This window comes from Salvia hispanica, chromosome 4 (genome assembly GCF_023119035.1).
Source record: "Salvia hispanica cultivar TCC Black 2014 chromosome 4, UniMelb_Shisp_WGS_1.0, whole genome shotgun sequence".
Lineage (NCBI taxonomy): Eukaryota > Viridiplantae > Streptophyta > Magnoliopsida > Lamiales > Lamiaceae > Salvia > Salvia hispanica.
This window is the reverse complement of record NC_062968.1, coordinates 25,191,963-25,207,159: the sequence shown is the minus strand read 5'-3', so window position 1 is coordinate 25,207,159 and position 15,197 is coordinate 25,191,963. Positions and strand designations below refer to the sequence as shown.

General features: G+C 38.0%; 3 protein-coding genes across 5 annotated transcripts; 1 reads left to right on the top strand and 2 right to left on the bottom strand.

Moving 5' to 3' along the window:
• Window positions 1-204: 204 nt before the first annotated feature.
• On the bottom strand, window positions 205-4,296 carry LOC125221696. 3 transcript variants are annotated; one of them, XM_048123906.1, is made up of 6 exons: window positions 4,175-4,296; window positions 2,141-3,962; window positions 1,586-1,787; window positions 1,296-1,492; window positions 1,117-1,221; window positions 205-534 (listed from the first exon to the last, which is right to left on the bottom strand). In XM_048123906.1, exons 2-6 carry the CDS (start codon window positions 3,945-3,947, stop codon window positions 506-508), a joined length of 2,340 nt encoding a protein of 779 aa, XP_047979863.1. In that variant the 5' UTR covers window positions 3,948-3,962; window positions 4,175-4,296; the 3' UTR covers window positions 205-505. The 3 variants fall into 3 exon arrangements, with proteins under 3 accessions (XP_047979863.1, XP_047979864.1, XP_047979865.1); XM_048123907.1 differs by having other exon boundaries at window positions 2,141-3,956; XM_048123908.1 differs by lacking the exons at window positions 205-534; window positions 1,117-1,221 and having other exon boundaries at window positions 1,355-1,484.
• Window positions 4,297-6,747: 2,451 nt separating this feature from the next.
• Window positions 6,748-10,313, top strand: LOC125221698 (ABC transporter G family member 15-like). The gene is made up of 9 exons (XM_048123909.1): window positions 6,748-7,167; window positions 7,748-7,827; window positions 7,912-8,373; window positions 8,447-8,569; window positions 8,670-8,801; window positions 8,870-9,154; window positions 9,228-9,500; window positions 9,573-9,680; window positions 9,786-10,313. Exons 1-9 carry the CDS (start codon window positions 6,936-6,938, stop codon window positions 10,137-10,139), a joined length of 2,049 nt encoding a protein of 682 aa, XP_047979866.1. The 5' UTR covers window positions 6,748-6,935; the 3' UTR covers window positions 10,140-10,313.
• Window positions 10,314-10,464: 151 nt separating this feature from the next.
• Window positions 10,465-15,197, bottom strand: LOC125222718 (U3 small nucleolar RNA-associated protein 21 homolog). The gene is made up of 7 exons (XM_048125483.1): window positions 14,951-15,197; window positions 14,843-14,870; window positions 14,450-14,550; window positions 13,320-13,523; window positions 11,303-13,205; window positions 10,994-11,211; window positions 10,465-10,792 (listed from the first exon to the last, which is right to left on the bottom strand). The coding sequence occupies exons 1-7, from the start codon at window positions 15,074-15,076 to the stop codon at window positions 10,643-10,645; spliced, it is 2,730 nt and encodes a 909-aa protein (XP_047981440.1). The 5' UTR covers window positions 15,077-15,197; the 3' UTR covers window positions 10,465-10,642.

Here is a 15,197-nt window from a genome sequence, read left to right as displayed (position 1 = left end):
ATTAGTAATTTAGCTATGATATTGTGTCTTACTATAACACATCTCTAATGTGAAAATTTTATGCTTCCTCTATCCCATAGAAATAAGTCATTTCGGGTTGGCATTGATTTTAAAATTATGTTTTGTTTGATTTGTATACTATTGGAATGATAGGACTAAAAATAAAAATAAAAATAAAAACAAAAATAAAAATAAAAATAAAAATAAAAATAAAAAACATAGTATGAGAATAAAAATATTCGTTCATGTACCTAGTCCATCATGAAAAGTAGGCAATCCCTAAAAGATTATCGCATACACTAATTTGCAAACATTCTAACATCTCCCAGAATGTTGAAAGAAGAGAAACATATATACATGTTCATGTTATTCATCTGCAATTCTGCAATGATTCCCATCGTGAACTTCAATGTCTGCATCCACGGCATCACAATGTACCGGGCATTGCCATGAGCCAACTTTCCATGCTATACAGACTACTTCTGTCGGTCCCATTCAACTTCCTTCAATTCAAACACCATCTTGCAGAACCACCTTCATCGAATTGAAACGATGCATAAATTACCAAATTAGCTGTTTTTTAAACCATTTAGAAAAGAAGGATCTTCAAGCATGTGCAGCTTTAAATAAACTGTTGCAAAGAACATAATTTTTCCAAAATCTGGATTCTTTAACTTTTCATGCTGCCATGAACATAAAAAAATGGCATGACTAGTTGAAAGAAGATGCAAAAAGAAAGGATAAAACAATAGAATAGTGGCAGAAATGACTAATTATTGCAAAAAAGAACGTCCGAGGAAATGATATTCAAGAGAATGCATGGTGAAAGGCTTCATGTAATCAACCACCACCTTAAGGTACCAGTCAACCAGCCTTTTATAAGCTTGAGAGATCTGCAAATTAGAGTATCCACAACGGAGCGATATGTTTTTGATAAAGCGTGTGAAGAATTTGCATTGCTCAATTCATTTAGTTCACCAAGTACATCAAATTCAGTTTAATATAAATATCATAGCTGGAAAACTTACCACACCAACAAAGAAGCAACAATTTTATGGAGACTTCCACACTACCAAAACTATACTAACCCTTCTCAGTTAGTGGACATTGACGTACCTGGAACTATGGTCTTATCACCAGTATTCCCTATGTGTATGTTTTCACAGCCAGTTTCTTCTTCGCTATCTTTCACCCCAAAAAGGATTTCATAATCATCAAATCCTGCAAATTAAATTATGAGACCAAAATACTTATTGTTATACAAATTTCTCCATAGAACAACATAGCTGCATTACCTGCCCCATGGGCTTCAACATCATTAATTTGCAGGCCAGATGCCATAACATTACCATAAGGAGGCTCAACATCCATCCATCCCTTCTTTTCAGAATCCTCTGAGCAAAATTCATTTCCCATTACCCAGTCTTCAACTAAATTAATGTGCTCATAAGAAAGGGGATCAAAAGCTTTCTCTTGTCTTTCGCCTGAACTCCTATGAATCAATTAGGAAGCTTAATTTGGTGGTATAATAACTTAAACTAAAATGGTGTAGATCATCAGATAGAAGGGAACATTTTCTGCTTACATATGCTTCAAGGACATGTTGTTCTGAACGTAAACAAGATCACTAAGCCTTTGATGCTCCAGCCAATTTTTCCCCTCATGCATTCGTTCAAGAGAAACTTTATCTCCCTTATGCTGGATCAAGCAGCAAGTTTGGCTGAGAATGCGGATAGCCAAGCGAGCCAAATTAGGGCATTCCCCACCATACGTTAGCCACCACTCAGCTAAAAACAGTAAATTGAGGAAAGAACAAGATGACTCCAGGGCACAAAAAATATTAAGCAATAATCAGGATAAGTAGGTTAGACAGTGACATAATGTACAGGCTAAAACATATTCCTGCAATTAGGTCATTAACTAATTTTACTATACTAGCAAATGTATGTAAAATGCAGCTAATTCTCCATGAATGCATAGCTACATTGCACTGCCAATCTGCTATCACTTATTATTTCTATCGACAAGCTAATCATGGTAAGCAGTGAAAAGCTGAATAATAATATGCAATTAGTTAATTTAGCTGCAGCAGAAAAGCATTACACAAAAGTAATATGTGCACATCAGAAAGAAGACTCACTGGGAAGAATAGTGTCCCTTGCTCTGATGGCCATCTTCCGCCCAAAGTCTCCAGTAGCACTATGGTAAGAGGCTGTTTCCCTCATAATTTTATCTTGGATATTTGGTTCAGGAACCAGTTTCTCTATGCAATCATATACTAGTGATCGAATATGAAGATACCCATCTCTTTCAAGACTGTAAAAATGTCTAGGATTCAAATAAAAACCAGCCGCGTGAAGGGGGTGCCGCTGAAGTTGTTCCCACCTGTGATCAATGATACTCCAATAAACTAAGTATTCTTCCCGGGTAACAAGCTCCTTCTTAATTGCATCTTTGACTCGATACAACCCTGCATATATAGATCCTATAGAGGGCATCTTTTGACTACTTACTATCCTTAATAGATGCAAAATTGGGTCTATAAGACGTGTTATTGAGTCACACGTGGACCAGAATGATTGATCACAGATAGAGTCTAGCAATGCGTAACCTTCTTCTTTCTTTGAGTAAGAGCTTTCCATCCACTCCTCAGAAGTAACCATGGACTGCAAATTAGGTCTGACATTAACCATCCTTTTCAGTGTCATAAAATCACTGGATGAACGAGTAGTTCCCAGATCAACTAAATCCACTCCAGATGTGTATCGTCTTATCATATTTGTAGTAGTAGCATTTGAATAGATATACCTCGACATGGATTTAGCCTGGTCAAGTATCATCTTCACCATGGGTAATTCTCCTATGTCCTGAAGCATCAAATCAATGCAATAACCAGCACAAGGAGTCCAAAAAATACTTGGGTATGTTTTGGCAAGCCTTCTCCCAGCAATAGCATTCCGCTCTTCACCAGTTGTCACCACTTGCACAACATTTCTTTGACCAATTTCTTCAACAGTTTCTTTTAACAATTCATAAAGGGCATCTGCAGAATCTATGGCACATGATATATCGGCTGACCTCAAAAAGATGGTACCTTCTAGAGAAGATGCAAAAAGGTTGACAAAGGTTTTACACTTTTCTGAACTCGAATCGTAGACTAAAATTGAGCAACCATTCTTTCCCAAAGCCGCTGTGCATTGATCAACATCATATCTCACTTCATGAACTGCATTCTTCAAAATAGAGTTCCTTAGGTCGTGGTAGGACGGGCCAACAACTCCCGTGCCTTGAGAAGCTATTGCATCAAGCATTGGTTGAAAATAGGTAGAATTAACAGCATCTGCGGGTAATCCAACATCAAAGAAGAAACGGCCTACAGCCATATCAACTATACTAACTTTCTTTTTCAAATTCAGAGCAGGAAAAGCAGCAGTGTTGGAGTTAACAACATCAAGGGCTTTTGTCACCACCGTTTCTCTCTTCTTCTTAATACTAGTATTTGTTTTCCCGCTCATACCATCCTCTCTATCCCAGCTCATACCATCCTCCCTATCCCAGCAGGCAGCCGTATTATGATTAGTATTATTAGCTAATTCAACTGCGCCGATCCGAGGATTATCATGAACGTCCCCATCACTATTGTTGGCTAGCGCAGGACTATCACAATTGGGCTTATGCTTATCCTTAGCAAGTCTTGGTCTTTTCTTGGTTCTACTTAGAATCTCGATCATTTGGAGGCGTACATCAGGATGAACACTTGAGCAAGTAGCGCCATTGCCTTTCTGGCAGGCGAGATGTTCTTTAAACCTATGAATTCCTCCTCCCTTAAATATCTTCCCACAGTATATACACTTAATTTCGACCTTCCCGCCATTCCTAAGCATTTCGCAATGCTTCCAGGCAGGATCTTGCTTCTGCCGACTCACGGATACCATCTCCATCTCCATCTCCTGAAACTACAACTAAACACCCAAAAAAATCAAAACATTCCAAAATAGGCTTTCATCTGATTCCAACACCTAAAAAAGCACCCCCCAAAATTATCAATTACACTTAACTCACCCAATTACACTTACTATTGAATTCAAACAAGCTAATCGAGTTCCGAAACATGTCATAAATAAAATCATGAAAAAAATAAGGAAATTCTGAAAATCGAGGTAAGAAAGCTCACTTGAATTGGATATGGAAAAATAGCCCTCTTTTTCTGTACCCGATTCCGAAGAGGACCGAGTTAGGGCAGAATGGTGAAGACGGCAGCTCATTCAATGTGTGTTATTTTTTCTTTTCTTTTTAATTTTCTAATGCGATTAGAATTTAGATCTTCTATTATTAATTTAAGATTATCAATTTATGTTTGAATATTTTAAATATTTTTGTAATTACGTCTTAAAAAAATCACATTAGCAAGCGCAGTTCAAACTAGTAAAATATTTTCATAGTGTAATATTTTGTCAAATTATAATCAATATAAAATTTGAAAATAGAACACTAGTATTAATTCATGTACTCTACTTGAGTGAATAGGGGTGTCGAAACGGGTACCCGCGGGTATTCAAACCCGATTTTGCGGGTACCCGTACCCGAAAACTTTAATATTATACTACCCAATCTCGACCCGTATAGTTAAACGGGTAATCCCATACCCGCATCGGGTATCCCAAACCCGCAGTTGCGGGTACCCAAACCCGTAGACATAATTTGAATTGTGTATTATATTATTCAATGGTATTATGCTTTTAGTTTTCGCTTATCATCAATGCTAGTCATCTAATACAATAATTTTATGTACATGTTTGAAATTCTAAAATGAATTTTGGGATTGTTGCTAGTTGGTACACTATGATTTTAGATTTGTATTATTTTTACTTAATTGTATTTGCATAATTTCCAACTATTAACTATGCACAAATATGGTGATTTCTCATCTCTTAAATATAATATGACTACGTATAAAATATAATGCAAATCCAAATTTCAAATAAGCAAATATGATAGAAACATCAAGCATGTCTAATATTAAATCACCAATCAAAAGTTTAATATAAAATAAAAAATAATTCACTTTCATCAAAAGTTTAAATATAAATAACTTCAACGAAAAGTCTAAATATTTTTAATCTCTAATATAAAGACACTAAACTAATAAAAGTTTCACTTTCACCAATCTTGCAATCCTTCATTTGGCAGCAGATAATAATTGGAAATAAAGTGTATCATTGGGGAGTATATATAGATTTAAAACTAACTAACTAAAACAAAATATTTGAAAATTCTAATCCTAAAAGTAACGGATATTATTGGGTTTAACGGGTATACCCGCGCGGGTAGCGGGTATACCCATACCCGCAAAAATTTAAAACAAACTACTCAATCCCGCCCCATTTCTTATTATCATCGGGTAGCGGATACCCGTTACCCGGCGGGTAGCGGGTCGGGTTGAGGGTTTCCCGATACCCGCTACCCGTTTCGACACCCCTAGAATATATCACACATTGGGCCTAATGTGGGTTTAGGGACTGTTAGAATTGGTGCAAAGCCCATTGATATTGTAAGCCATCTAGTATATCCAAACTACCCAATAAATAACAGTATTTTTCGAGAAAAATCCAATCCTATTAATAAATTAGAAGCTCTATTTGGTGATACAGACATTAATAAATTTTTAGGTACCTAACTGTCATCGTGCGAGCTGTGACATAAACTAAGACTTGCCAACGAAATCTCCTACACTTGTTAAATATTGACGTGTCAATGTCTCATTTAAGATTTAGATAATTGGCCCATGTTTTAGATTTTGCCCAAAATTTATAATCTACTAATCTACTTGGAGTTTTGTTGTTATTCTTTTTTTTTTTATGAATTACTGTACTATTTTTCTTGTAATCATTTTAAATTAATCTTTAATTTTTATTTAAAATATATTTCAAAGAAGTCACACGACTTATTAGATGTAGCAAGTAAGTAGTACATAGTTTCATATTAATTGTAGGCGTAGCTGTACTTTTGAATGAAGTTGGTGTCACTGCCGTTTGAAGTCTAAATCATCATTAAATCTCTAACAACAAACTACTCCACATGTTTGTTACAGATGCGGTTAGAATGTTTACATATTATTCCAACTTCTAAATCTAGAATCAACGTGTTCAAAAATTTGATTTGCAAAAATGTTTTGAATTCTATATCGAGTTATTGACAGAATAAAATCTAATGCCATGAAATTTGGCTTTTAAATTTCATAATGAGTAGTGGAGTGTATTAATTATTTACTACTAGTGCTTATCTACATCCTATTCAATGTGACATCTAATTGAACAAGCTATTACTACTACTATTATAATTAGATGATGTGGGTCTCATATATATATAAAAATAAGGGAGAATAAATATATGGATTATATTGGGAAAAAAAGAAAATAAACAGGTCTCGTGGGTAGCCATCAACTTTAGTTAATATAGGTGCAGCTGTGACGGTATTAAATTTGAAATAATTGTCAACTTATTAGTTTTAAAAATTTTCTTTTGGCTGGAAACCTATAACCATGAATGCAACTGTAAACCATTAATTTGGAGTGTCCCCAATTCATTAATTTCCACCTCTCCCTTTCACCTTACCCACACAAACTATCTAATACCTTGTGTCTCACCTTACTCCATCATTTTACTATTATTATAACAATATATACTTTTAATTAGTTTATAAAAATATTAAGTGCAGAATTTGAAGTGGATTTAGGAATTAATAAATACTGCTAATAGATAGATTAAAGTAATCCTTTATTGGATTTAAGAGATGTAAACCGGCATTTAAAGCGCATTAAAATGCATATAAGCTTTTTGCTGTAACATAGAAATGAAGACAACAAGTGTAGTATTATTATTTGTAAAAAGCGGTTAGTGTTTTGGAAGGTAAATTAGTTACTACTCCCGGTGTGATGGAAATAGAGGCGGAGGCTGGCGATATAGAGACGGCGATGCCTCGCAACGACGTCGGCGGCGAAGCATACTTGGTGTGGGAGGATCTAACGGTGGTGCTGCCCAATTTCGGACAGGGTCCGACCCGGAAGCTGCTTCATGGGCTACGCGGGTATGCCGTACCGGGTCGGATCATGGCTATTATGGGCCCTTCCGGCTCCGGCAAGTCCACCCTTCTTGATGCATTGGCAGGTCAACCTCTTCTTCTCTTCATCATACATAAATTATTTATGGAGTACATTATATAATCAACATATGAAGTTATTTAGAATATATGATACTCCGGTATTGTTTTGCTGCCTAAAACGTGACGTTATTTTGGTACACATGTTAGTAAGTTATCAAACTATGAAAGCTTCGAAATCTTGAATGATTACAGAATCAATAGTTTGGTAATTTGCCCGCTGATGTTATAGATGATATGTAAAACTTGAATCTGGCCAAGATTCAAATTGCCCAAAAAGAGAAAAAAAATTGGGACTTTATTTTCATTGTCGATTGCTGGATATATATGATTGTCTAAGGGATGACCAAGATCAATTATTTACAAGTTTTATTATTTGGTTAAATTAAGTGAATTGATCAAACCATATTTTCCAAGAAATGTTTTCACTAAAATGTTTGAATATTTGTCTTAAAAGTAACACCATAATTAGTGTGAGAGATTAAAGGATAAATAACAGTTTATGATCTCAACTATCATCTCAAATTTAGTTTGTTTTTAATAATATCTAACTATATTAACTAAAAATATTTGTGTTTGGTGAGACAGGTAGATTGTCAAGAAACATCGTCATGACCGGAAATATTCATCTGAACGGGAAGAAGCAGAGGCTGGATTATGGTGTGGTGGTATGTAATTGAAGAATCACAATCACAATTTGTAGTTAGTTAGTTTGTTTGAAAGGCTGAATTTGAGTTGAATGATGCAAACAGGCTTATGTTACACAAGAGGATGTGCTGTTGGGGACTCTGACAGTGCGGGAGACGCTGAGGTACTCGGCCCACCTGAGGCTTCCGAGCACCATGACTAAGCAGGCGATCAAAGAAGTCGTGGAGGCGACCATCATGGAGATGGGCCTCCAAGACTGCGCTGATCGACAGATTGGAAACTGGCAGATGAGAGGCATAAGTGGTGGTGAGAAGAAGAGAGTCAGCATTGCTCTTGAGATCCTCACGCGCCCTCGCCTCATGTTTCTTGATGAGCCTACCAGTGGCCTCGACAGCGCAGCCGCCTTCTTTGTCATCCAGTCCATCAAGAATCTTTCCCGGGACGGGAGGACTATCATCTGCTCCATCCACCAGCCTAGCAGCGAAGTTTTCGCCCTCTTTGATGATCTTTATTTGCTCTCGGGAGGGGAAACGGTTTACTTTGGTGAAGCTCGGACAGGGATAAAGGTTGAACCATTTTTTTTCTTTTAATTTTGTGACATGTGTTTAATGGTCTAATTTTTGTCATTTTGATCTTCAGTTTTTTGCAGAGTCAGGGTTTCCCTGTCCGAGCAGGCGGAATCCCTCGGATCACTTCCTGCGCTGCATCAACTCGGACTTTGACATTGTAACGACAACGCTGAAAGGCTCACAGAGACTTGGTGTAAGAATACATCAATATGCATACTGAGTTTCTGTTCCACAAGTCCGTAAACTAAACTAATGAAGAGGTTTTGATCAACCTTCATTAATAATAATTACAGGAACAAGACAATAAAGCAGATCCACTGTTGAATATGGTGACATCAGATATAAGATCAACTCTTATTGAGAAATATAAGCAATCGGAGTATGCAGAAATGGCAAGATCGAGGATGCAACAAGTCTCCGTTGTTGTAAGTTTAATGTTGATGCTATTCATGTTGCTTCGACGTATTGACTTAAAAAAGGTGGTGAATTTCAGCGAGGTCTGGACATTCAAGCGATAAAAGGAAGCCAAGCTAGTTGGTGGAAGCAGCTCACCACACTGACCAAGAGATCCTTCTTGAACATGTCTCGGGACATTGGATATTACTGGTCTCGGATCGTCATATACACCATTGTTGCTTTATGTGTCGGGACCCTGTTCTACGACGTTGGCACCAGCTACACAGCGATACTAGCTCGTGGCGCTTGTGGTGGCTTCGTCACTGGTTACATGACTTTCATGTCCATAGGAGGATTTCCATCCTTTGTAGAGGAAATGAAGGTAATGTGTACGTGAAACCAGAATTTTCGTATTAGAAAAGTGATAGTCATGGTGATTCCGTGTTTACATATAGGTGTTCTATCGGGAGAGGCTGAACGGGTACTATGGCGTGGCCGTGTTCATATTGTCCAACTTCTTTTCGTCATTGCCATTCTTGGTTGCAATCTCATCTATTACCGGGACAATAACCTTTTTCATGGTGAAGTATCGGTCTGATTTCTCGCGTTACGCCTTCTTCTGCCTGAACTTATTCGGGTGCATTGCTATGGTGGAGAGCGTGATGATGATCGTTGCATCGCTGGTCCCAAACTTCTTGATGGGGATCATAGCTGGAGCTGGAGTTCTTGTAAGTGAATTGATAAACACAGTTCCCTTTCTGCAGTTTCTTCCCTTCCTTACCTTATCAGATTGTTTGCAGGGTATTATGATGATGACGGCTGGCTTCTTCCGTCTCCTCCCCGATCTCCCCAAGGTCTTCTGGCGTTACCCCGTCTCCTTCATTGGATACGGGGCGTGGTCGTTGCAGGTACTTCTCCCCCTCTTCCTCTGTCCCTCACTTTCTATCTCAGTGATGAAAATAAGATATCACTGGATATGAATCAAGGTTAGCCTCTCTCGTGTTGATTTGTAGGGAGGATACAAGAACGACATGTTGGGGCTCGTGTTCGACCCTTTGTTCCCTGGGGATCCAAAGCTCACCGGAGAATATGTCTTGACGAAGATGTTTGGTTTATCACTGGATCATTCAAAGTGGTGGGATCTATGTGCGGTGTATGCTCTCATCGTCGTATATAGATTCCTCTTCTTCCTGATTCTCAAGCTGAAAGAGAGAGCAGGGCCGTATGTGCATTCACTCTATGCTAGGAGAATTGCATACCGTCTCAAGAAACGACCATCCACGTTGCGTAGATCGACGTCTCGTCCCTCGAAGAGGCATACTGTAGCATTGTCATCCCAAGAAGGCCTTAATTCCCCCCTTGCATAGTAGCTGCATATTATATAGGACCATATTTTTATACAGCTTTGTGATTTTTACACGGTTCAAGTTGTAAGTTGTGTTGATCAAGGTAATAAACATGCCACAGTGTTAAATTGATTAAATGATTTATGTGTTTGTTGATTATGAAAGAGAATAATGAAAAAGTTGGTTTTTCAGCAATTTGCATCTTTTTGGCTGGCCCTGTTGTTATGTTTACGATACAATAACAAACAAAGACATGAAATGGAGAGAGAGAGCATATGTTTGTGAGAATAATGGCCTCACTAAAATTTGATTTTCCATTGTACAACTCAATGTCAGAATAAACCAGTTACAAATTAAACATTGCTTTTCCAATCCCATTCATCAATAGAAAATCCTGTGGTTCAATCTCTATTATGTCTACTCCGAGAACTGATTCAAAATGTCTGAAACTAAGACATACTACAAAAAGTACAGATTTCAAACAAAATTGTTGTGAAAAAATGTACTAGTAACAAAAATTGTGCTCAAAATTGTGAGTTGCTGAGAAATGTAACCATACACCTCGTGCTCTGAAACAACTTATCTATCTTCTGCCATACTGCGGTTTGAATGTGAAGAAGCTTCTCTGCCTTTTCCTGTAAAATAGGCTGGCAGCGTACGCTTTCACCGTGGATCTGTGCATAACCAAATAGTGACCTCAGATGAAAATCAAATAATAATAGGACATATAAAAAATACAAATACAGAGCATACAAGATCCTCAGGAATAAACAACAGTAAACCAATTTGTATATTTAGGGTAAGTTCAATACTTCCATGTTACTCAGTACTGATAATAGTCATAACTACAAATATAAGAAAGGATAAAAGCTTGCCTTTAAGAATAACCGGATCATAGCCTGTATAAACTCAAAATTGTTTCTGCGTGAAATTTCTTGTGTAAAATAATCTAGCAGAAGTCCAATGAAATGAATTTCTGGTCTGTTGCTGGACTCTTGGTCACTGTCATCCTCGTCTACAATCTGAAGCATCCTAAGTTCCATGTCCAAAGTCGAAGATGATAAACCTTTGATATATTCTGTAAATGCTGCGACTGCAGATATTCAAGTGTGTATACATGAGGTTCAGATAACATTTGAAATGAAATAATAGAGGTAGTCAATGGTGAGGAGAGACAAGCTTACAATCATTTTCCTCTGCAGAGTGTTGTAGGAATTGTAAGAACTCAGAACCTGGACTGTCAGCTTTGATCTTTCTGCTCTCTGTTTCATCAGCTTGAGAGTCCTTATCACCTTCAGCAGATTCTTTAGTTTTGAACACAATCTCTCCAGACAGGGATGGAATCAATGGCAAGAAAAAAGGGGCCTTTTCTGGCTTTTTTGGTGGCTCAATTGGTTTGTTCCTAGCTTTTATGATGTCTAGATTGATCAAGCTTTGCCACTGACTCTTAGGCAACATTGAGAGGGTGACAAGATCGGGTATTTGTTCATGTCCAGGTGTGGAGAGAGGAACATCTTGCACTTCCTGAGGGCTTGACTTGTCAGCTTCCTCAGAGTTGGAATCCAAGGAATTCCCAGTTGAGATGGATGGTAGATTGACGTTCACAATATCTTTCCCACTCCCATGGGCACCAGATTTACTAGGGGCAGAAAACATTGCCTGATTCACCCACAAGTAAACACCATTCTGATCAACATGAGTCGTAGCTAAGACATCCATATTTGGGGAAAGAGACAGTGCTGTCACAGACACATCAACATGTATAGCATCTATTTGTCTAGCTAGGATTACATCCCAAATCCTTAGAGTCCCATCCATGCTGGAGGTAATTAGCCATTTCCCATCCTCACTAAAGCATACATCAGTTATACGATCCGTGTGACCTTCAAACTTACGAACCATCCTCAGTGCAACAACATCAAATAAGCGGATAACTAAGTCATCTGCCACTGTAGCCAGAAGACCATTGTAACGGTGATAGACAATCTTGACAACTGGGCAACCTATTTCCCATCTGGACTTCAATTCACGTCCTTTAAAGTTCCAAACTTTTACATCACCATTCAAACCAGCACTTATCATGACGGTATTGGTTGAATCACAAGACACGCCAACCACTTCACCGTTGTGGGCACAGGACCTGCCTTCTGATATATCAACATAACTGCCTCGACTAATACCTGACTGCAGGTTAAATCGCTCAATCCAACCGGCTGCAGTCCCTACAACTGCAAAATTGCCACATGCACTGATAGCACAGGCCTTAACTGGTGTTGGGTTCTGTGGGCATGGTGACAGGATGTGCTCACCAATCACGAAATTTTGAAGCCTCCAGACAAAGGCTTGAGCAGTATCCATATGACATGTGACCACATTGCACCAATCACGTTCCCTGATTTCAGCAACATCAAATGCAATAACAGGCTTGAGTTTTATTTCAGTTTCCTTCAGCTTGAGCTTTTTTGCTCTTTTTGATACATGGCGTTGAGAAAGTTCTCTGCTCTGTTGATCCTGGATGACAGAGAACAGCCGAAAGGCACGATCCTGTCCAGCTGAGAGGATGTGTCGTCCATTAGAATAGAATCTGATACACTTTGGGGGTGCACTATGCCCACTTCTAAATCGTAGAAGACGGGCATCCCCATCACTAGTGTCAAAAATCCACATTTTAATAGAGTTGTCAGCTGATGAACTCATCAACACAGGCTCGTTTGCAAGAAAGTGAAGAGAAACTATTGAGCAATCATGGGCCTCTCCAATAACAGAATGGAGCCTCCTCTTTTCAAGATTCCATATGCTTATGACACCAGATGAACCACCAGATGCTAGAAGTGGCTGTCCATCAGTGCTGAAAGATAGAGCAGTCACTGAACCTCTAGTAGATTGAGAGAAAGTAACCACTTCTTCATCATATCGTATGTTGTGGACGTTAATCTTTCCATCAGAACAGCCAACGGCAACAACATCTAGGGCAGGAGATGAAACACAACAGGATATAGCTGAACTCCAGCTTTTGAATTCATAAAGTTTTTTCTTTGTGCTAATATTCCATAGTTGTAGAGAACCTTCCTGGCTTCCAACAATTACCTGTATGCAATGCTTTTAGTGAGAAAAAGTTCCCGAGGAAACTAAAACAAGTAACAGTAGGGGTTTCTTCTCAAATGTCACCGGTGCATATCATTGATGAACGAAATAAGTTACCTTGTTCAGATAAGTATCTGGATGCATAATGCAGCTTGGTGTGAACTTGTTTCCGAGTGAAATATGACCAAACGGAGAATCATTCTCAGTTATGCCTTTAAATGCCCAGATGAACATATTGCCTTTTACATCAAGGCTTAAGACATGTTCACCAAAAAGTAGCAAGTGATTAATCTTAGCATTATGGCTTTCCCATGTTGCAACCTGTAAAATGTTCAGTACAATCGCCTCAGTTTATGTTCAGAAAGCCTAAATTATCATGATTCATGACTAGTCTATAAATATATTCCAAAGGCATATTACACAAAGTCTAACATTCTAGAAAGACAAGTCCAGATGATTCTCGTAAGAGATTGAATTCGCATAACAATATGCTCATCTATGTCTTCGAACATGGTCTACTAACCATAGATGTACAGAACTAGGCAACTAGCACTATATGAAATCTCCATTTCGAGCTAAAGTATTTTAAATTTAGTCATATAACCAGTACATTTATAGGTAGAACCATAGACACAGGTAAAGAATACAAAAGCATAAACCTCATGTATATCCTCCATAAACCAAGAGGGCGGTGCAACATTGAGGCTGGCATGGATTATAATAAAATGTTAGGTAGTTATTTGATTAGTGGAGAAAGTAACCCATCAAGGGAAAATAGTGAATTAAGATGGTGGGTCATGTGTATTTTTTTAATGAGTAGTATTGTGAGGGTAAACTCTAAAGAGTGTTCAAAAAATGAAAGTTGCACACTCTTTGTGTAGGCCTTATAAGGAAGGGGAGGATCAGTTATAGAAGAATTAATCACAGTGAAAAGTTCCATAAAGAATAGTACATTTTGTGTAACTAATTAGCATTAATCAACATGAAAGTAAAACGCAAGAGTTACTACAGGTCTACAGTATCCAAACCCAGAGCATGAAACAACATTAAGTGCCATGGTTGGGTACATGACTTCTTTCTTTACCAGTATAAGGCTGAGGGAACAACAACTAACTACTAAGTACTAACTAGCATCAGATCCTCTAAACTGCCTTCATGTTCTTCACTATTTTAAAACTCTAATCATAAGTAAACTAAAGAATTATGCACGACATACTATACTTCCAAAATTAGTTTATCCGCTGTACCTGATGAGCACGTTTAAAAACAGCAATATTACATCCATACGCAGCAAATGTGTAGTCCCGATACGAAGCCAAAGCTCGTATTTTCTTTGGTAGTTGTGGCCCTGCATTTTCCACATAAATAATAACTTAGCTGTAAACGATCAAAAGCTTTGAACTGATAGTAAAAGCAATCGGATTATACAAAATCTTATAGTACTGTCAGATCTTATGCAATCACATCTAACAAGGGTAAAATATATGGAGTAGCAAAAATGTTGTAAAATACTAGGAGGATAACATAAATTATGATTTCATGAATAGTTTGAGCTACTCGGGTATGCATATTATATTCTAGTGTTAAATACAAAAACAAAGAGATTAATAGTAGTAGAAACATGTCCTCAAAAAGCTTACCAACGAGTACTAAATTGAGCTTCGCACACTGCGTAAGAGGGAACAAAAACGTGAGATTCTTCAAAGACAAATAGAATGCAAAGAGAAAAACAAGAATAACGCATATACGTTGTATATTTGAAAAGCCTTGCCGACGCTAACGGTGACAAAGGTTTCGGTGCCGAGACGCTGTACGGAGAAGGGCACTGGAGTGGTTATGTATCCAATTGCTCGAAAAGGCTCGAAAATCCCCATTATCAATCGCACAGATTAGTAGAAAGATATAAACAGCAGAGTGTTGCAACAGCTGCTGATAAATACGAGTGAGCCAAAATAGCTTCGGAGGAGAGCGGCGGTGGAGAGAGGTTTAGGCTTA

Bases quoted from the DNA above. Each gene is read 5' to 3' on its own strand.
- LOC125221696 (XM_048123906.1), bottom strand. From the start codon at position 3,947: ATGGAGATGGAGATGGTATCCGTGAGTCGGCAGAAGCAAGATCCTGCC. The intron at 1,788-2,140 runs GTGAGTCTTCTT...TACTGTTTTTAG, and splicing joins AAGGGACACTATTCTTCCCA to CTGAGTGGTGGCTAACGTAT. The intron at 535-1,116 runs GTACGTCAATGT...AATTCGATGAAG, and splicing joins TGATAAGACCATAGTTCCAG to GTGGTTCTGCAAGATGGTGT.
- LOC125221698 (XM_048123909.1), top strand. From the start codon at position 6,936: ATGGAAATAGAGGCGGAGGCTGGCGATATAGAGACGGCGATGCCTCGC. The intron at 7,828-7,911 runs GTATGTAATTGA...TGATGCAAACAG, and splicing joins GGCTGGATTATGGTGTGGTG to GCTTATGTTACACAAGAGGA. The intron at 9,155-9,227 runs GTAATGTGTACG...GTTTACATATAG, and splicing joins CCTTTGTAGAGGAAATGAAG to GTGTTCTATCGGGAGAGGCT.
- LOC125222718 (XM_048125483.1), bottom strand. From the start codon at position 15,076: ATGGGGATTTTCGAGCCTTTTCGAGCAATTGGATACATAACCACTCCA. The intron at 13,206-13,319 runs GTAACTTATTTC...CATTGCATACAG, and splicing joins CAGATACTTATCTGAACAAG to GTAATTGTTGGAAGCCAGGA. The intron at 10,793-10,993 runs GCAAGCTTTTAT...GGTTATGCACAG, and splicing joins TGATCCGGTTATTCTTAAAG to ATCCACGGTGAAAGCGTACG.